This window comes from Oncorhynchus kisutch, linkage group LG22 (assembly GCF_002021735.2).
Source record: "Oncorhynchus kisutch isolate 150728-3 linkage group LG22, Okis_V2, whole genome shotgun sequence".
In the NCBI taxonomy this organism is placed as follows: domain Eukaryota; kingdom Metazoa; phylum Chordata; class Actinopteri; order Salmoniformes; family Salmonidae; genus Oncorhynchus; species Oncorhynchus kisutch.
In genome coordinates, this window is record NC_034195.2 from 34,040,690 (window position 1) to 34,063,313 (window position 22,624).

The following is a 22,624-nucleotide window of genomic DNA, read 5'->3' on the forward strand; positions in this document are numbered from 1 at the left end:
TGGAGGTGAGTGGAGACAATCACAAGGACAGGTGAAACAGATGACACATGTATACCCCAGAAGACATGCCACAAGAGGTCTCTTCACAGTCCCCAAGTCTAGAACAGACTATGGGCGGCGCACAGTACTACATAGAGCCATGACTACATGGAACTCTATTCCACATCAAGTAACTGAGGCAAGCAGTACAATTAGATTTAAAAACAGATATAAATACACCTTATGGAACAGCAGGGACTGTGAAGCAACACAAACATAGGCACAGACACATACACACACACACACAACATAACATACGCACTACACACACATGTACACATGGATTTTGTTCTGTAGATATGTGGTAGTGGTGGAGTAGGGGCCTGAGGGCACACAGTGTGTTGTGAAATCTGTGAATGTATTGCCTTGGCAGCAGCTTATGGGGATCCATAATAAATACAAATACAAATACATGTCACCTCTCACCTACTGTGTATCAAGACTTTAATGGCCTAGTGAGAAGTGCACCTACTAAGAAACCCAATGTCCTTTTCATGATTGATAATACCAGCATTTATGTGTGACAATGCACCTACAGTGTATATTCTATGTGGCAGTAAAATGATAGACAGCCTACTGTCACACTGAAATGTCACCTTTCCCCATGTGTTCTGATGACACCAATGTGAAGTTAGATGTGCCTAAAAATATATGGATATGGACAGACAGGGTGTTTTCTGCTGCAAAATGAATTTGCCACCAATGCAGGATAATGAAGCTGTCGTTCAACCTGACATTTCCAGGGATACGTCATTGTCATGGTAAAGAAGTGAAAGTGATGGGAGGTGTTCACTGATATACAGGCATCCGCCATGCCCTACTGTATCACAGTGAGTGGATACATGGCTTAGCTTAGTGACTGACACCTTCACATCACCTGGGCCAGCAGCCAATAGCTACTGTTCTGAACTCAAATACTCTGACCAGGCCTCTGAGGCCTCCAATTAAATTAAATTAAATCGAATGAAATGTTATTTGTCAAATGCGACAAATACAACAGGTATAGAAATGCTTACTTGCGAGCCCTTAAATGGAAGGACCCTTTTTTTCAATTTTCGTCTAAAATGACATACCCAAACCTAACTGCCTGTAGCTCAGGACCTGAAGGAAGGATATGCATATTATTGATACCATTTGAAAGGAAACATTTTGAAGTTTGTGGAAAATTGAAATGACTGTAGGAGAATTTTACACATTCGATCTGGTAAAAGATAATATAAACAAAAAAACATGCATTTTATTTCTACATTTTTTTCATCATCTTTGAAATGCAAGAGAAAGGCCATTAAATCACATAGTAGTTTAGGTGCAATTTAGATTTTGGCCATCAGATGTCAGCAGTGTATGTACAAAGTTTCCGACTGATCCAATAAAGAATTGCATTACTGCACAACATTTTGTATCAAGTCTGCCCAAATGTGACAAATTGGTCAATTTATACATTTTAAAGTTCATAATTATAGAGAACATACAAAAATTATATGGTAATAAAACATGTACATGTACACTCCCAAGAATGTCATAAACGATAGATAATTAGCTTCTCTACAGAAAAGACACTAACCTTCACACATCAAGATGGCCGGGAGGGGTGGGTGCGGGGCTAGACACAGCATGGGCTCAAACTGTAGAACCCAGGTCGTACATTTGAATATAAAAATGGATTTTATCAAACAAAACTGTGCTACAATTTATCTCTGGGACCCTCAGGATGACAAATCAGAGCAAGATTACTGAATGCAAGTACATTATTTACCTTCAGATGTGAATGTATCAAACCAGATAAAAGTGTTTTGTTGTTGTGCACTCTCCTCACACAACAGCATGGTATTTAATAGCTACTATAAATTGGACACTTCAGTTAGATCAACAAGAATTTAAGCTTTCTGCCCATATAAGACATGTCTATGTCCTGGAAAGTTTGCTGTTACTTGCAACGTCATTCTAGTCACATTAGCGCATGTTATCAACAACCGCCCTGGTATAGGGACACCGATCCCATAGAGGTTTTAACCAACAATGCAGAGTGCCTATATACAGGGTGTACCGGTTTCAAGTCAATGTGCGGGGATCCAGGTTAGTCGAGGTAGTTGAGGTAATATGTGACCGACTGATTCGATTCAGTCTTATGTAGCAAAATTTGAAATTGTGTTTTTTACATTGGACAAAAGTAGAGACTCAGAGCTAGAAAATGGTATATCATACACTACAGTTGAGGAACGATGTGAAGGTAATTCTGCTTTGAAAGTTGATAAACTTGTAACCTCACTTTTGATAAAAATGTACTAAACAACCAACGATTTATGCCCGGGGTGTAGTGGAGGATTATGTTATGCCCGGGGTGTGGTGGAGGAAGGAGTCAGACGCAGGAGACGCAGGAGAGTTCAGTGTAGGCACTTCTTTATACACCGACCAGGTGAAAACCGACGCCACTCAAAACAAATACCCCAAAACACAGGGGAATGAAACAGTATAACAAAAACAGCTCACGTACACGAACAACCGTGACATACGTGCGTGTACAACGAGTACAGGCGGGCCGGCTGGCTAATAAAGCCCAACTAATAACCTAATTGACAACAAGTGTAACTAATAAACAGACAAGGAGGAGGAGGAAAAGAATCAGTGGCAGCTAGTAGGCCGGTGACGACGACCACCGAGCGCCACCCGAACGGGAAGGGGAGCCACCTTCGGTAGGAGTCGTGACAGATTTCAAGACTAAAGGCTGTCTTATACTACTGGTGTGTTCGTAAATTTAATCTGAAGTGCCAGAGTATGCTCTGCAGGTTCCTAAACTCAGAGTTTTGTCAGATTGTCAGTTCGTAAATTCCGAGCGTTTTGCTCTTGGAGCGTAGGGTTGATCCGAGCGTAGGGTAGTAGAGTTGAGTAGCGGTCTGACCTAACAACAGCAGTCAAGCACCCAAGCTAACTTGGTGTTGGTGACTACAACTTTGTTGCTTGAAAAAAATGTATTATTCTTTTTTGCCAACGTTTACTGACACCGGTATTTTTCAACGTGTGCTGAGCGTTCGTAAATTCATCAGTTATTCTGCGCTCTGGCACACTCAGAAGAGACTGCTCTGAAATCAGAGGAGATAACCAGAGTGAATTTACCAGCTATTTCTATCAACAGTTGTCGCAGTGACATAAACATTCTATTGAAATAGTTACTTTCATGGTGGAGTCTTTTGTTTAGACAAGTAGCTAGCTAGCTAAACAATGAACCATAATCCCAACTCATAACATTACTACCCTGCATGAATCTGCAGGTAGCTAACCAACCAGGTTCAATGTTAGCTAGCTAACATTAGATTGTAAATAGCAATGCAAATGGCTCTGAGATGCAAATAATATTCCTACACAGATGTAACATTAGCTAGGTATCCAGCCAGCTAACGTTAGCTACCTAGCTAACTGTACACTTTACCTTGAAATTAAGCAACTTTCTGACAAAATTATAAATGTGTATTATCTGAAAATGTAGCTAGCTAGACTCTTACCCATATACATGGATGGACGCTTCTCTCTCTATGTCACGGATGCCATGGTTGCCCTTAGTTTGGAGATGTAGTCTGGATACGGGTGTTTTATACAACAGCCTTCTGTTTGTTCTCTTTTCGACTCCTTCTTCATATTTGCAATCAAACGCCAGAATTTTCTCCATCTCCTTAGCTATCATACTCTAATTACACTGATTTCAAAACTCTGTCCTCCAGAAAGTGGAGAGCAACACTACTGCAGTTCTACTACGTGACATCTTTCAACAAAAAAAACACGTTAGAAAGGATTACCTACACATACAAACCAGCTCATATTGGAGACTAAAGTGGGCTAAATGGCAGAACAATCCGAACTCATCTCTCGGCATATCCAGCCCACTCATTATCTCAGCCAATCATGGCTAGTGGGATGCTTGCTGACTTTTTCCGTGGCTTAACCAACTAGGCTTGTAATTTAATAATTGTATTTGTATTTACAGATGGCATACATGTTTGTAATTAAGGCACATGAAAGTTCACATGTTCCAGGAGACATTTCTGTCCAAAAATAGATTTAGACTAAATTGAGAACTGTTGTCCAAATCAGTGTTTCTCAGTTCTCTCCTCATGGACTCCCAGCCGTTAGAGAGTTTGATTCAACTTGTATATTAACACAATAATAACTCATATGGAATTGTAACAATATAATGTGGCTAACCAGAATAACAAAATGTGTTTTTCATAATATTATTTGTAGAACCTTTGAGATTGAGAAAGATACATGTTATGTAAAGATAAATGTTATGTAAAAAAACATTAAAAAGGTTTCTATATACTGTAGCACCAAAAAGGGTTGTAATGATAGCAGAACACTTTTTGGTAATGATAGCAGAACCCTTTTTGGTGATATAACCTATTTTTAATGGTTCTTTATAGAACCTCAGGAAATGGTTCATCATAGCACCATAAAGGTTTCATTCAGAACCTTATGAGCATGTTTTTTATAGAACCTTCAAAAAAGCATTCGATATAGCACCAAAAATGGAGCTGCTATTATTATGACTCAAAGAACCCTTATTTGGCACTATATAGAACAATTTGTTTTAAGTGTGTGTTCCTATCGATTGGTCCAGCTTACCACCTACATAAACATTATGCAACCCTATTTTTACAGCGATAAAGCTGTCATGCAATACAATCTAATTTAGGGTAGCCTAGTGGAGCGTTAGAGCGTTGGACTAGTAGCGTTGGACTAGTAACCGGAAGATTGGAAGTTCAAAACCCCTGAGCTGACAAGGTACAAATCTGTCGTTCTGCCCCTGAACAGGCAGTTAACCCACTGTTCCTAGGCCGTCATTGAAAATAAGAATTTGTTCTTAACTGACTTGCCTAGTTAAATAAAGGTAAAAAGAAAATTGAAGCAATGATGGGTTTAGATCTAATGTTGTGGTTCATCATTCATTCTGCTTTTAAAGTCTCTAAAAAGCTTTGAAATAAGCCCCTCGTTTAGAGTCAGAAGAAAATTGGAACATTAGGAACTCTCATCCTAAACACCAGCAGTCAAATGCACACAAATACTCTATAATACAATCAAAATCAGCCAGAGGCCAGGGAAATACCAACTTGAGACAAAACTCTCCAGGGAGGTTCCCAGTGAGGTAATGGGAGGGGGACTTTAATGGTGAACTGATTTCAGCTGACTTCTCCAGCAGCCCAGAGGAAAACACAGGTTCTCCTTGCGGTGTGCCACGGTCACCCCCTGAGCCTTCACTGAGAGAAGATATAGGGAAAGAGGGGATGTAGAGAGGTGGAGGAGACAGTCTATAATAGGGCCTATTGGAGATGACGGGGAAGGGTACAAGGGTAACAGACAGACTGACTGACAGTTTGATCTCATCTGGACCAAATACAGGATATCGCTTCCTTTCTTTATATCACACATTCTTTCTCAACACCATCCTTTCTCCTCTTTCTCTCTACCTCATATTTTCAATATTTCTAAATTGTATGTCCTGAGGTTCCACTCAGTATGGCCTACAGGAACTTAAATGGAACTGAAATGGGGCTTTTGACCAGTAATTACCAGTCTGTCTATACTCTGCAATACTATTGTGATCACAAACATTAGCAGATGGGAGGAAAGCATGGGCGAATCATGTAGATGTTCTAAGTATCCTAACTAATTGAATGGGAAGTGATTGCTCATTTGACCAGTCTAAACAAGTTGAGTCTATTTCTGTTGAGTTGTGAGTGTGCTAATTGGAAAAATGAGAGTAGATTTATAGACGTAGAGGAGAGGCAGCTGTGGCTGTCACACAACACTTGCTCAGGGATTGAGGAGAATGATGATGACATGTTGGGAAAGAGAAGGATTAGTTGGCTGGAGCACAAGGGCATGTACACACTCAGATTTTTTTAAATATAATTTTTGTAACGTCCAACCAGCCAATAACCGCAGACCAGATGTAACCATGTCAGCCCAGGACCTCCACATCCGGCTTCTTCACCTGCGGATCGTATGAGACCAGACATCCGGACAAGAATTTCTGTACAAACTGTCAGAAACTATCTCAGGGAAGCTTATCTGCATGCTCGTTGTCCTCACCAGGGTCTTGACCTGATTGCAGTTTGGCGTCACAACCGACTTCAGTGGGAAAATGCCCACCTTTGAGGGCCACTGGCACGCTGGAGAAGTCTGTTCCTCACAGATGAATCCCGGTTTCAACTGTACCGGGCAGATGGCAGACAGCGTGTATGCCACGTCGTGTGGGCGAGCGGTTTTCTGATTTCAACGTGTGCCCCATAGTGGCAGTGGGGTTAGGGTATGGGCAGGCATACAGTAAGTTACAGACACCAAACACAATTGTATTTTATCAATGGGAATTTGAATGCACAGAGATACTGTGATGAGATCCTGAGGCCCATTGTCGTGCTATTCATCCGCAGCCTTTACTTCATATTTCAGTATGATAATGCACAACCCCATATCACAAGAATCTGTACACAATTTCTGGAAGCTGAAAATGTCTCAGTTCCTCCATGGCCTGCAAACTCACCAGACATGTCACCCATTGAGCATGTTTGGGATGCTCTGGATTGATGAGTACAACAGCATGTTCCAGTTCCCGCCAATATCCAGCAACGTTGCACAGCAATTGAAGAGGAGTGGGACAGCATTCCACAGGCCACAATCAACAGCCTGCTCAACTCTATGCGAAGGCAAATGGCGGTCACACCAGGTACTGACTGGTTATATGATCCACACCAATACTTTTTTTTAAGATCTCTGTGGCCAACATATGTATATCTGTATTCCCAGTCATGTGAAATCCATGGATTTATTTCAATTGAACTGTAACTCAGTAAACATTTTGAAATTGTTGCATGTTCGGTTATATTTTTGTTCAGTGTATGTATACTATTCTCTCTAGTAAGTTGTTCCTTCCAAGGTGCACCACGGAGCACAGATATGCAAGACAGGACACTAGATACTCTAGTTCATGCAGACAGTATCGTCAGTGAAGGAGGTGAGCAAGTGTTGCGTGACACACACAGCATTTGATTGCAATTTTGCTGCCGGTGATAGGCAGGACTCGCAGGAGGTATGTTTGTAAATTAAGTTTATCAAGCTATGCAGCATATTGATTTCCTTCTTGATTAACAAATATAATGAAAATGTTTTGTTGTTTTACTGTAGTACTAGCCACCTACTGTAGCAATTTCACATTAACTCACATTAACTCACATTAAGCATCTCCAATCCAAAATGTAACCTAGAATCTGCTTCCTATTTCGCAACAAAGCATCCTTCACTCATGCTACCAAACATACCCTCGTAAAACTGACTATCCTACCGATCCTCGACTTCGGAGATGTCATTTATAAAATAGCCTCCAACACCCTACTAAGCAAATTGGATGAAGTCTATTACAGTGTCATCCGTTTTGTCACCAAAGCCCCATATACTACCCACCACTGCGACCTGTATGCTCTCGTTGGCTGGCCCTCGCTTCATATTCGTCGCCAAACCCACTGGCTCCACGTCATCTATAAGTCTTTGCTAGGTAAAGCCCCACCTTATCTCAGCTCACTGGTTACCATAGCAGCACCCACCCGTAGCACACGCTTCAGCAGGTATATTTCATAGGACACCCCCAAAGCCAATTCATGCTTTGGCCGCCTTTCCTTCCAGTTCTCTGCTGCCAATGACTGTAACGAATTGTAAAAATCACTGAAGCTGGAGTCTCATATCGCCCTAACTAACTTTGAGCATCGGCTGTCTTAGCAGCTCACAGAGCATTGCACCTGTACATAGCCCATCTGTAAATAGCCCATCCAACTACCTCATCCCCATATTGTTTTTTTTTGCTCCTCTGCACCCCAGTATCTCTACTTGCACATTCATCTTCTGCATATCTATCACTCCAGTGTTTACTTGCGAAATTGTTTTTCTGTTGTGTTATTGACTGTACCATTGTTTATTCCATGTGTAACTCTGTGTCGTTGTTTGTGCCGCAAATTATCATTGTACATATTTAATTAATTATGACAATTGAACAGTTTGAGGTGTTCTCAGATAACCTATACAGAAAAAAATATATACATAGAATTAGGCATAATGATTATGGCTCTAGATTGCAGGACAAAGCTGTTTCAGGTGTATGATAAATGCTAAATGTTTCTAACTGCCTCCCTCATGACCCCCCTCCCCCCATCGTCATGTACTTTGTGCCAACTCTAAAATAATGGATGCATGATGCCTCTGCTGCGGAGAGTGACATGTCTTTGTATCTCACTTCATACATCTGTATTATGTCATTCTCAATTCACTGTCCCAGCAATTTGTTTTTAAAACATCAGTCAATTATTTTACATACAGAGACTAGAGACAACCAAAATTGGTACTGGGATTGGTCCCAGAACATTTGTTCGGTCACGGCCAATGTTCTCATAACACAAAAACTGTCCAGTTGGGGTGATGCTTATAGAGTGTTTGTATAAAACATTCACCTGATGTTGCTAGAATGTTCCTAGAACACATTTAATCTGTTCTTTAAGCCTCTGCGCCAAGCTGTGGCCTTGTGTGCTTTTTTCAGTCAGATATGATCAATCAGGACACAGAATATAATTTCTGGGTTATTAAAATGTTCCCATCCTCTTCATATATTGTGTACTTGTAACACTGTAATTTATGATTTTCTTTCTTCATCACATGTTGAAAGTCTTATGAAATGTGATTTTAGTTGGATATGGCTTCCTTTAAATAACTTGTATTCTTGTGTATTCATGTGCTTCTTAAATACAGACTCAGAAACTTCAAATCAGATAACCTTTTCTCAATTTCAAAATCACATTTCACAACACTTTCAACACACGTTCTAGCAACGTCAGGTGAATGTTTTATACAAACATTCTATAATCATCACCACGAATGGACCGTTCTTGTTTTATGAGAACATTTGTTGTGACCTTAAGAAATGTTCTGGGAACTTTCACATAACCAATTTTGGTATGCTGGTAAAACATTAATTGTATATTGTGCATTTACATTACCTGGAATCCTAATGTGAACTTTTGGGGAATGTGCTGTGGTAGTTACAGATGTTGTGCTCAACATATTAGTGAATTTTAGGAGAACATTCCAAAGATATTTCATTTCAAATAAAACTATTGAAATAAAAACATTTTGTTATCAAAAACATTCTCTGAATTCTCATTCTCTGAATGTTTTGGGGATGTTATCATCCTAATGTTAGATAAAATTAGAACCTAACTAGAACTTAATGGAAATCTTAGCTAATGTTCTGGGAATGTTCCCGGTTTGCTGGGATGATTGTTTCACTTGTTATCATTGACTCTATTAAGGAAGTGTGACAGTTAATAGATGACAAAAAAGGACAAAGAGGAAACAAACTTTGACCGCACCCCTGGGGTTAGCAGTACCACAGTCACAAATACACTGAGGGTGTCCCAGATGCCTCAATAGACCTCTGTTCCTCACATCCTTACCCTCATGGACAGTAATGGCTGAAAGTACTTGATAGACTTCCACCTCATCATCATTTCTCAAGTATTTTCAGAATTGTAGAGAGAAAGAAGAACAGAACACAGAAAGAGAGCAATGTAGCTAAGAATCTTTATTCTCTTGTAGTACGAAGCCAAAGTATTGACGGATTGATTTTTCTAAACTACCTTATAGGTTCAATGTCGCACAATATTAGAGATTTTTTATTTCACTAGACAAGTCAGCTAAGAACAAATTCTTATTTACAATGACAGCCTACACCGCCCAAACCCAGACGACCCTGGGCCAATTGTGCGCCACCTGATGGGACTCCCAGTCATGGCCTCTTTGTGATACAGCCTGGAATTGAACCTGGGTGTCTGTTGTGACACTTCAAACACTGAGATGCAGTGCCTTAGACTGCTATGCCACTCAGGCATTAGATTGAATCAGATCAAGTGTTAACCGGTGATAGCCGACACCCACATAGCTGATGTTTTGGCGATGTCGGAAGTGTAACTGTGTTGGAGCTTTCAAATTGATGAGAAGCTGCTCTTGATCATTGTCACGAAGCCACACCTCACCCACTTGCGTTAGAAGTTCAGAACAAGAAAGTGTAGGCTATATAGAAATAATAACGTTCAAAATTAAAATGATTTAAGGTCAGACTAATCAAGGTGTAGATTACATCTCACATTCCAGTGTTCAAACTTGTAAACAAAGCTGAATGGTGTTTTTCTTAATGCGACTTAATGTCCGCTTTAGGTATAATGACAAGAGCTGCTTGTGGATTTGACAGCTCTAACACAGTTCCACCTCCAGCACCGTCAACACAACCATTATGCGGATGTCGGCTAAAGCGGATCTGATTGAATAGAGCCCTAATTGGACACACAGGCATTCATACAGTATACGTACACACACAACAACACACGCTAAGGAGAAGACTGAAGAAAGGCAATCTCAGCCTCTATAATGATGTGTATAAGGCTTGGCTACAGGATAAAGCAGCTGGCCTGCTCCCAGGCACACAGATGGAGCAAACACTTCCACTTATTCATTTCCTATTTCATACGTGTGAAATGCAGAAAGGACATGTAAACACCATGCACAGGCACACATTAGTCATCATCACGGCTGTTATTATCGTTTTTTATAAATGACAGAACTAAATAAAAAGTTAGTCACAAAAAAAGTATTGCTTTTGTTTGTTGGAGGAGAAGTCATATTAATTTAGAAGGAAGTGTAATAAAAATGGCATTTATTTGACAATGTAATTTTGAGAGAGCTACTGCATGAATGCTCTTAGTAGAATTTTCCTTTTTCCTCTTTTTTCATTACATTTAGACCGAGGGCGAGGGGGGAGTGGGGAGCGGTGTCAAGGAGGCAGGAGATTACCCACTGGGCACACACTGGTTGAATCAACGCTGTTTCCACGTCATTTCAAGGAAGTTATGTTGAACCAACATTGAATAGACGTTAAATTGACATCTGTGCCCATTGGCTATTCTGATATGATTAACTATGAATGGCACTCACATTAGTTCTCCTGTCATAGTGCTAGCCAATACAAGATGGGATCTAAAACGCACAGAAAAGAACCCTCTGATTCAGCAGAATAACTAATTAGAGCAACTTACAAAGTACAGTAATAGTTACAGTATACAGTTACAGGCACTTAAATCCAGGCTATTTCACTCTCTCTTTCTTTCTCTCTCTCTATTGCTCTCTCGCTCTCTCGCTCTCTTTCTCTTTCTCTCTCCCTCTGTTTCTTTTTCTTGCCTTTATCCCTACTCTATTCTTCTCTCATCATCTCTAATGGGATAGTCAGATTAAGCAGTTAAGGGAACCCTCTTTTCTAAGTATGTAGTGATGGCACACAAAATGTAGTTAACATTTAGTTAACATTTGCCTCAAGTTTACAGTCAAAAAAGGGTTGGAATAAAGTTTAAATACTCCATAGACTGGACTGCCAAGTGAATACAAATATTGACTTTATCTGACAGCTCTGGGACTTGACTTAAAATGCTGCCTCAGATAACAAGACCCTGTCAACAACCGATCTAAGTCTCCAAAATACACCATCTGTTCTGATTAAACAGACTTTGAATTCCCTGCCTCTGAGGGAATTCAGGTTTTTAATCACCATCTCACCATCTGTTGGCTGTCAAAGTAACCCTGGGCCACCTTGTCATGACAACCTGCTAGGCAACAAGCATCACTACAGAGATACCAGAGCACTTATTGCATGACCTGCACTTCTAATGTCCTCTATGTATTTAGCAACTGATCATCTCACATTAGGCAAGTCAGTTAAGAACAAATTCTTAACTGTGGGGAAACTGCCTTGTTCTAGGGCAGAAAAACATATTTTTACTTTGTCAGCTCAGGGATTTGATCTTGCAACCTTTCGGTTACTGGCCCAACACTCTAACCACTAGACTACCTGCCACCCCATATCTCATAACTTAACTCTAGAGATGCAATCTAATCCAGCCTCCTTCCTCACCCTCACAATATGAGGACAGTCGCAATGGCACATGTGCTGATCATATAATGTACATCTATAGCTTCTCCAAACATGTGACTGCATGGGCATGTCAGACGCACGTTATGCATATTAAAGTAACTAACTCTCACTCCCTCTGTCTGTCTCTCTCTGTGGCTCTGTCTGTCTCTCTCTCTTATACAGTGCCGGCATCATGCCTAAGCAAGTGGAGGTGAGGATGCATGAGAGTCATCTGGAGCCCATCGAGGCCAGGCCCAGGAACAAATGTATCAGCTGCTTCTCTTCTCTCTTCAAGAACCTGCTGCTCACACTCACTGTGCTCGGTCAGTACTATTGTCAGCTGTTTTACCAAGCACACAATCACAATCTCTCTCTCTCTCGCTCTCTCTCTCTTTCTCTCTCTCTCTCTTCTTCTCTCTCTCTCTCTCTCTTCTGTCTGTTTGTGTCTTCCTGTTTGCCTGCATGTCTGCCTATCCATATAATGTATAATGACAAAGATGGATTTCTTACTTGATATACCAGAGCCCATGATGTGTCTCAAACACCTCTTGAGACACCAACGGTTTAACGTTGAGGCAGAGAAAAAGACAAGCATGGGGTGGTTTACACACAAGGCAATTCCGACAGATGACACGGTTCAGTATTCTGGCCAGATGTGCTCTGTCCTGTTATGTTAGTGGCCAGGGCAATGGAGAGGAGAGGAGCAGCCATCTGTGCTGGCCCAGCAAGCCAGGTGGCAGGTGCCCTGATCTTCCCTAGCCCAGTACCACCTGGTGCCCCCTCACCACCACCTGGCACCCTCCCTTCCCTTATGTGTAGAGTGAGCCATAGATAGATATAGACTCTGATTATGGATTTATCTGCAGTTCAGGTCATGTGGTCAGGAACAACTCCTGGCCCTAGTCACGTGTAATGTGAGGACATAGCAGGGAAGGATATGATAGTCATTTACTATAATGGAATGATGGGCAGAGTGGTAGTGACGCTAAAAATACCCTTTTTGTTTCAGGTCACAGCGGTTTTGTTTGCATTCCGTGGTTTTATGTGTGTTCAAATGAACGCGTGCGTGATAATAAATGAATGTGTGTGTGTGTCTGTGGGTGTGTCTGTATGTATGTGCGTGCGCGCATGTGTATTCATAATATATACAACAGACCATTTGGCAGAACACTTTCATAGCGGCTCCCTTAGTGGCATCAATAATCTGCCATTATGGAAATTGCATAAGGGCTTGGATGAGGGGTTGGGATGGGGTTAGAGATGTAGGTTGCTCCATGCACAGGAAAACAAATGCCTTCCTCATCCAGCAGGTGTGCAGCACCAGTAGGGTGAGGTTACGTTTCTGAAGCTGTGCGTGAATGTAACACAGCTGACAGATATCTGTGAGATTAAAAGGCTTGAATTGCCCCTCTCAGGGCCTGTGATCTTTGGCAGGGATCTAGCAGCAGAGGAAGTGCAGCCTACAGGGGGTGAGGGGTGGGGGCTTGGGTCTGGGCCTAGCCTTGTCAAGCTTGAGCAGGACAGAGAGAGAGACAGAACCGGGGACAGAGACAGGGACTGACCACAGGGCCAGTGTGCAGACGGGACTGCAGGGGGCAGGAGCATTCAGAGTTCAGCTCTCTCTCTGGGGCACAGGGGGAGGAGGGGGTTGGGGTGGAAGGACACGGATAGAGAGTTTGGGGTGTTGGGGAACCAGGGTCTAGTTTTCTATCTAGGATACATGTAGATTGGATTTGGGAAGTGGGTTAGGGATGTTTTCCAAGGTTGAACCATGGGAAGCAAAGGAGGTCTGATGGGGTTGAGGGCACATGGTGATAAAGTCAGGTCCATTGTAGGATCAGAGGAGTGTGTTATTGTTTTCCTCAGGACTCCCCTTGCTTATAGGCCTACTCCATATACTGGAGTATAGTGAGAGTGATATCATCATACCCTGATGCTAACTGAGTGTTCCTAGAAAACCTGATTCAGAGGGAATAGAGATGCTCCTCTCCCTGTCTGAAGCTCTGACTCCTCCTCTGTCTTCAAAGAGACCCGCTCTTAATCCTCTATCAGACTCTATCAGCCTGTCTCACACTGGGACTCAATTCTGTCTCCCCCATCCACACCTACCCATTGGCCCCTACACATGCAATCCACAGCCTCTGATGACCAGATCCAGACTGTTAAATTCATACGCAACGAGAAGCAGCAATTTAAGGCAGACCAATGGAAATTAAATATTGTTATTGTTTGTTAATATTCCTATAGATGCCTTTATATCATAAGCAAGTCTTATTTGGAAATTATTCTCATTATCGCCAAAATCTCTCTGCACAGTTTTACAGCATGTTTTCTAAATGGAGAAAGTCCTTATCACCCCGGACCTTCTCACAAGGGAGCCAGACACAGCACTCTTGGGTCACTTCAAAATCCCACCTGTTCTTAACTCCTTGGCCCCCGAGTTAGGGACCTATTGCCTTCCCTGCACTAGGGTAATCATGAACACTGTGGCACACAACCTCCTCACTACTGCTTTCTCTCCCTCTGCACTGGTCTCTGTCTCTGGTCACGATGTAGTATTGTTTCCCCTCTCCTCTTATGGTGTCTCTCTCATTCCTCTGGCTGCAGACATAGGGGATTCCCTCTGTATCTATTAGTATTCTTTCACACCCTTCCCCCCTCTCATTCTCCAGGTGTGATTCTGGGGGCTGTGTCTGGGATGCTGCTTCGTTATGCCTCTCCCATCCACCCAGACATTGTCATGGTGATCGCTTTCCCTGGAGACATCCTGATGAGGATGCTGAAGATGTTGATCCTGCCTCTCATCATCTCCAGTTTAATCACAGGTATGATATGGTACAGTCATAGGTTCAATATAGGAGAGAGAACTACTGTTTTTAAATATAGTTTGTTCAGTTTATTATTTATTAGTATCAATCATCATCTTTCACTTTTAGCACTTCAAAGTAACTTAATAGGCCTATACTTATTCCATACTGCTATAACAACACATATTCAATCTGAAAGAGGAAAAATGCCAGGTTTAGAAGTGCTTGTTTTGGCTGTAGGTCTGGCTGGTCTAGATGCTAAGTCTAGCGGTCGCCTGGGAACAAGGGCTATGGTCTACTACATGTCCACCACGGTGATTGCTGCTGTGCTGGGAGTCATCCTGGTGCTGGCCATCCACCCCGGAAACCCCAAGATGAAAGAGCAGCTGGGAGATGGCCAAAAACATGATGATGTGTCCAGCCTGGATGCCTTCTTTGACCTCATCAGGAACCTATTTCCTGAGAACCTGGTACAGGCCTGCTTCCAACAGGTAAAATACACTACAACACCCACATTTATTTAACGAGGTGAGTCAATTTTTAGCAAATGTTTTTAACAACAATGGCCTGGATGAGAGAGTCAATAAGGGCCTGGATGAGAGAGTCAATAAGGGCCTGGATGAGGCAACCCCAGAACAAGTCTTATGAAGACCACAATGACTTAAATGTTTTTGTATTTACATCCTCAGCCCCTTGTTACCAAAAGTTAAGATAGGTTGAGATGTAAGATATTAAGGACTTGTCTGTGTTCTCTTGTCCCACCTCAGATCCAGACAGTCACTAAGAAGGTGGAGAAGGTGATTGAGGAGGACGTCAATGCCACCACCACCCTGGAGGGGCTCCTGTCCAACGCCACCAAGGAACCTGAGTTCATCATCAAGAAGACCCTCCAGTTTAAGAGTGGCATGAACGTGTTAGGTATGGTGGCTTCTCTTTTGGACCAGGCTGCAATTGTTTCTACAACCGCCCAACTGAAAGGAATTGTTCATATAACACTTTTAAAATGGTCTTTACTTATTTGTCTGAGAATAAACCAGTGCATAACATACAGTATCACACTTTAAGTGATCCCTGGGTGGAGCTAATTCTGTCTCACTAACTGTAGCAGTTTTTTATTCATCATAAAAACAACTTCTCCATTCACTATGATCTTCTGTCTTCATATCTCTCCGTGAGCCCAATTTACTCTACTCATTCCCAGCTGTGATTCCCTATCCTGACTGTGTGATGCAGGTGTGATTGGCTTCTTCATTGCCTTTGGCATTTGCATGGGGAAGATGGGAGAGAGGGCCAAGCTCATGCTGGAGTTCTTCAACATCCTCAACGAGATTGTTATGAACCTGGTCATCATGATCATGTGGTAAGAGATCTTTAGCCTTTCAAGCCCATTCTATATGGACCTACGGTAGCCATAGAAACTAGAGGAAGCTGATGGGAGGAGTTATTGGAGGATAGGCTCATTGGGTGGCAGATAGTTCATTGGGTGGCAGGTAGCATAGCGGTTAGAGTGTTGGGCCAGTAACCGAAAGATTGCTGATTCGAATACCTGAGCCATCAAGGTGACAAATATGTCGATGTGTTCTTGAGTAAGGCACTTATCCCCTTATTTGCTCCAGGGGTGCCGTGCTACTAAAACAACACATTTCATTGCACCTATCTGGTGTATGTGACAAATAAACATGTCTTTTTTACTGTAATGGCTGGAATGGAATCAATAGAACGGAGACAAGCATGTTTGATGTGTTTGTTACCGTTCCATTTATTCCTTTCCAGACAATACAACGAGCCCGTCCTCATATAGGTCCTCCCACCAGGCTCCTCTGTTGGAAACATGAGTATTTTTATGATTGCGTTTGGTAATCCGGTATATATTGTAGACGTTGACTGAGAAGGATACCTCTTTCTCTTCAGAGTGTATACAGTGTTAAACACAGGAGGCTGCTGAGGGAAGGACGGCTCATAATAATGTCAGGAATGGAGTGAATGGAATGGTATCAAACAGATGGAAACCATGTGTTTGATGTGTTTGATACCATTCCATTTATTCCGTTCTAGACATTACTGTGAGCACGTCCTCCCCAATTATGTTGCCACTGGCCGCCTGTGGTGTTAAACCTCTCCTCTGCCCCTAGGTACTCTCCCTTCGGTATCTGCTGCCTGATCTGTGGTAAGATCATCTCCATCGATGACCTGGAGGTGGTTGCTAGGCAATTGGGGATGTACATGGTGACTGTAATTGTGGGCTTGATCATCCACGGAGCCATCTTCCTGCCCGCCATCTACTTTGCCATTGTCAGGAAAAACCCCTACACCTTCTTCATGGGCATCTTCCAGGCCTGGATCACTGCCCTAGGGACAGCCTCCAGGTAAGGGCCACAACGTTGGACGCATCAAACTATTTACACTATTTACATCTAACTTCTGTCACTAAATGTACAGGAATGTCATAGAAATATTATAGAAATATTATAAAATTAGTAATATCTTTCATATTACATATGCAGGCTGAACATTGTGGAATAATGAATGCAACACCGTGACTCTCTCATACTGTAGCTGTGTTTGTCTCTGTCAGTGCTGGGACACTGCCTGTCACCTTCCGTTGCCTGGAGGAAAACTTGGGAATCGATAAGAGAGTCACCCGTTTCGTGCTCCCAGTCGGGGCCACCATCAACATGGACGGAACCGCCCTCTATGAGGCCGTGGCGGCCATCTTTATTGCCCAGATGAACAACATCTATCTGGATGCTGGTCAGATCGTCACTGTCAGGTACAGACTGCCATAAAACATACAGTGCCTTCAGAATGTATTCATACCCCTTGACTTATTCCACGTTTTGTCATGTTACAGCCTGAATTTAAGATGGATTAAATAAAAACATTTCTCACCCAACTACACACAATACCCCATAATGACGAAGTGAAAACATGATTTAATACATTTTTGCTAATTTATTGAAAATTAAAACCAGAAATATCTCATTTACATAAGTATTCACACCTATGGGTCAATACATGTTAGAATCACATTTGGTAGCGATTACAGCTGTGAGTCTTTCTCTGTAAGTCTCTAAGAGCTATGCACACCTGGATTGTACAATATTTGCACATTATTTGTTTTAAATTCTTCACTCTGTCAAGTTGGTTGGTGATCATTGCTAGACAACCATTTTCAAGTCTTGACATAGATTTTTTCAAGCCAATATAAGTCAAAATGGTAACTAGGCCACCCAGGAACATTCAATGTCATCTTGGTAAGCAACTCCAGTGTATATTTGACCTTATGTTTTAGGTTATTGTCCTGCTTAAAGGTGAATTTGTCTCCCAGTGTCTGTTGGAAAGAAGACTGAACCAGGGTTTCCTCTATGATTTTGCCAGTGCTTAGCTCTATTGTGTTTATTTTTATCCTAAAAAACTCCCTAGTCCTTGCCGATGACAAGGATACCCATAACATGATGCAGAAAACACCATGCTTAAATATATGAAGAGTGGTACTCAGTGATGTATTATGTTGGATTTGCCCCAAACATAACACATTGTATTCAGGACATAAAGTTAATATCTTTGCTACATTTTTTCAGTTTTACTTTAGTGCCGTATTGCAAACGGGATGCATATTTGGGAATATTTGTATTCATTCATGGAGAAATCCCTGAGCGGTTTCCTTCCTCTCCGGCAAATGAGTTAGGAAAGACACCTGTATCTTTGTAGTGACTGCGTGTATTGAAACAACAAACAAAGTGTAATTAATAACTTCAACATACTCAAAGGGATATTCAGTGTCTGCTTTGATTTTTTTTTTTACCCATCTACCAATAAGTGCCTTTCTTTGCGAGGCATTGGAAAACCTCCCTGGTCTTTGTGGTTGAATCTGTGTTTGAAATTCACTGCTCGACTGAGGGACCTTACAGATAATTGAATGTGTGGTGAGGTAGTCATCATAGTCAGAGATGAGGTAGTCATCATGTTAAACACTATTATTGCACACAGAGTGAATCCATGCGACTTATTATGTGACTTGTTAAGCACATTTCTACTCCTGAACTTTTTTAGGCTTTTGCCATAACAAAGGGTTTGAGTACTTGTTTCATTTTTTTGTTAATTTATAAAAATTCTAAAAACATAATTCTACTTTGACATTATAGAGTATTGTGTGTAGGCCAGTGACATAATATCACATTAAATTGAGGCTGTAACATAACAACATGTGGCTGTGAATACTTTTCTGATCAGGGTGGGAATTTCACTGCCTACCTTATCAATTTAATAAGTAGTGATGTAAATTTCAGCAAATTTAGGGGACACTGTTATTCAAAGACACTTATGGTTACCATACCTAGTTATGTGTTTGTGGATTAGGCAGGAATTGAGTACTCATCCTCAGGGATGCCAGTCCAAAATATCCTGAATCCCCATATTATTATTACAGTAACTGTACCCATTAGCCTCAAGTGCAGTTTGGTTAATAGACACAGTCCTTGGCCTTTGGACTTTTAAATGTAATCTGTAGAGCAGTTTTAACCATGAACTGGTTTCTCTCCTGCCTATCTTTCTCCCCATGCAGTCTGACAGCTACCCTGGCCAGTGTTGGTGCAGCCAGTATTCCCAGTGCTGGACTGGTGACTATGCTTCTGATCCTCACTGCAGTGGGCCTGCCAACTCAGGACATCAGCCTGCTGGTTGCTGTTGACTGGCTCCTGTGAGTGGATCTGCATTGCTAGTGATTCAGAACCAAGTTAATGTAGTCATATGTATTCAAAGTCAAGGAGCTGATTGTGGGGATGGCAGGTAGCCTAGTGATTAAAGCGTTGGACTGGTAACCGAAAGGTTGCAAGATCGAATCCCCAACCTGCCAAGGTAAAAATCTGTTGTTCTACCCCTTAACAAGGTATTTAACCCACTGTTCCTAGGCTGTCATTGAAAATAAGAATTTGTTCTTAACTGGCTTGCCTAGTAAAATAAAAGTGTGTGTATACAGGATATATACCATGCTCTCAGTTAAAGCTGATTTTTTTCTTACCCCTATCCATCCCGTTTTCTGATCTCCACACAACACTTTGGTGTATTCCCACCCATTCCTTTTTTTCCTATCCCAGGGACCGGTTCCGTACCTCAGTAAACGTGGTGGGAGACTCATACGGCGCGGGCATCGTGTACCACCTGTCCAAGGCTGAGCTGGACGAGCTGGACGCTACACATGGCAAGTCAGATGACATTGAGATGATGAACAAGACCTCGTCCTACTATGATGACCTCAAGAACCACCACGAAAACAACTCCAACCAGTGCGTCCAATATGCCGCTCACAATTCAGTAGTGGTAGATGAGTGCAAGGTACAATTCATGCTTGCTGACATAGAGACTGGTATATAGCTGCCTAACATGCTGCATGCTGCACTGCAAATTTTCTTTTCTCTCTTTCATTTTGCATGTTTGTTTGATGCCATTGTAAATACATACACAGTTATTTTAAGAAGAAACAGAAAAATATTAAAAAAATACATGTGTATATATTTCCGTGTGAATTCGCTTGGAATATCAGCTTTTGTGCAATATTTATAAGAATACATTCTAAACTTGCAGCATTTTTTAAAAGTTTTTGTAAATACCACAAACAGCTTATATAAATACCCAAATAATTGCAAACCAGAAAACATGCACCCACAAATATGAGACAGTGTCTCTCACAAGTGCAAATCCAAATCAGTGGGCTTACCCTAATGCCCCTTCCGCCACCACCTCCCCCACTCACCACCCGGCCTCATTCCCTCTCTTTCAACCTGCTGGGGTTGGATCTGAGAGAGAGGGAAAGCCATCTAAGCTGCGCATGCAGGTTTCACCACTATCTCCTTCCCCAAATCCCTTGTCAAATGATGTGGTTTAGGCTCTTTCTCCCGTCTACTTCAGAGGCCGTGCTGGATTATTCCTGCTGCTTTCTAGGCTTCGTTATTAAATTTGTGATCAAATTAGACTTCATAGGGTTTATGAGAAAACACTGTAGATGTGCATTCTCTTCGTACTCTGTTATATCCATTAAAATGACTTAAATTCCTCTGTCTAACTGGATCATTTTAAAGGGATGTCATATAATTGCAGTGAGAGTGATACAGTGCTTCATTAGCACTGCATTTTATGACTGAGCCCTGGCACCCTCCACTGCTATGATGTGGTGGAATTTGGGCTGCTTATTTTGTAGAGCAGCGGGCCTTGCTTTCAAAGGGCCTACTGATGAACCCATTCATTTATTACAGGATCAAGGGTGTTGCCTAGCAACACGGAGGCCCTTGCACTCCAATGGTCTGACCACAACAATATACTGTATTCTGACAGTTTTGTATCCATCCATTAAGCTAGCGAAGCATGGTACAAAGGCTGTTTTCTTCCAATATTTTCTCTCTTTATTTTCTTGTATGTGTTGGGTGTACATTAACTAACTCAAATCACTTTTCTAACATTTAACCAAAGACACAAACCATTGTAGAACGCCTTGCAAAATAACTTGTACAGACTAAAACATAACATTGCACTAATTTTGTAGTATTTTGTACCTTGTTTAATTTGTATCTGTTTTTGTATTTATAACATTTTATATACCGATCTTCTATTTTCATTTAATCACTCTGTTTTCGGAGAGCATTTTCCTGTACAGCAAGAAACACACATTGTAGCGTAGGCAAGGTTAAAAACATTTGTAATTTCAATTTAAACATTTCAGACTGGATTTGATTAAATGTTTCCAGGGGTTGGAACCAAAATAATTTTCCAATCGTTTAGTTATGAACAGAAACATTATTTGTTTCGTTCTGTTCCACTCTTATGACCTGCAAAATAAAGTTCTGAACCAGTTAAAACCCAAATAAAGTATCGGTTTATAGCGTTCCTTTCTGTTACTTTTTAAACCTGTATTTTTTTTAACGTTAGCTCTACATTGAATTACTTCATCAATCAGTGCAAATAGATCAGCTTGCAATAGAGCGGGCAACCTATAGACTTGTTTACATGCTCGATCACAAGTGTAGGGTGTGAGATGCTGTGTCGCAGGTGGCTGTGAACAGGAGACCCATGAGGTAGCGCACAATTGGCCCAGCGTCTTGTCCTTGTCCCATCACGCTCTAGTGACTCCTTGTGGCAGGCCAGGCACACGCATGCTGACTTTGGTTGCCAGCTGTACTGTGTTTCCAACACATTGGTGCAGCTGGTTTTTGGGTTAAGCAAGCAGTGTGTCATGAAGCAGTGTGGCTAGTCGGGGTCGTGTTTCGGAGGACACATTGCTCTCGATATTTGCGCCTCACGAGTCCATATGGGAGTTTTAGCAATGGGACAAGACTGTAACTACCTTATTAACCAGTTCCCATGCTTTTAAAATAACGGTTCTGTTCCGGAACAGAGCACTTTAGTTCCCGGTTCTGATTATTTTCCTCAGTTTATTATTATTTATTTATTTATTAGGTTTTCCAACCCCTGAATGTATCAACCCCTACAAAAATGTCTATTCATTATAATCCGCATAATAATTCACATTTCCTGCGGCTGAATCCTTATTTTCCTGCTGTGAGAAGCAGGGTCAAATTAAGATCCTCTGTATTTCACTGCATGTTAAATTTGTGATTATATGTTGATTGTTCTCAGGTCAGTAAAAAGGTCTGGTGCTCGTTGTTAAGACAGACCACCGTGATTCCATCAGCATGATCCTCAGTGATTGTCCAGGTCTTCCTGATACCTTCAGTATACACCTATCTGTTATATTGTGATCATTCATATCATTGGAGCACAGAACCAATTGTTT

General features: G+C 41.6%; 1 protein-coding gene across 4 annotated transcripts in view; it reads left to right on the plus strand.

Annotated features, from left to right (window-relative positions):
• LOC109867359 (excitatory amino acid transporter 2) overlaps nucleotides 1-22,624 on the plus strand; it is a 59,873-nt gene that overhangs the window by 32,519 nt on the left and 4,730 nt on the right. For 2 of the 4 annotated variants that reach the window (XM_020456480.2, XM_020456481.2), the window contains 9 exons: nucleotides 12,215-12,354; nucleotides 14,704-14,856; nucleotides 15,079-15,329; nucleotides 15,606-15,756; nucleotides 16,072-16,198; nucleotides 16,971-17,204; nucleotides 17,414-17,608; nucleotides 19,403-19,537; nucleotides 19,935-20,172. In XM_020456480.2, the coding sequence (XP_020312069.1) occupies nucleotides 12,225-12,354; nucleotides 14,704-14,856; nucleotides 15,079-15,329; nucleotides 15,606-15,756; nucleotides 16,072-16,198; nucleotides 16,971-17,204; nucleotides 17,414-17,608; nucleotides 19,403-19,537; nucleotides 19,935-20,172 (1,614 nt within the window). In that variant the 5' untranslated portion in view covers nucleotides 12,215-12,224. The remainder of the gene's footprint in view (nucleotides 1-12,214; nucleotides 12,355-14,703; nucleotides 14,857-15,078; nucleotides 15,330-15,605; nucleotides 15,757-16,071; nucleotides 16,199-16,970; nucleotides 17,205-17,413; nucleotides 17,609-19,402; nucleotides 19,538-19,934; nucleotides 20,173-22,624) is intronic. The other 2 variants (XM_031801770.1, XM_020456482.2) reach the window with 1 other exon arrangement.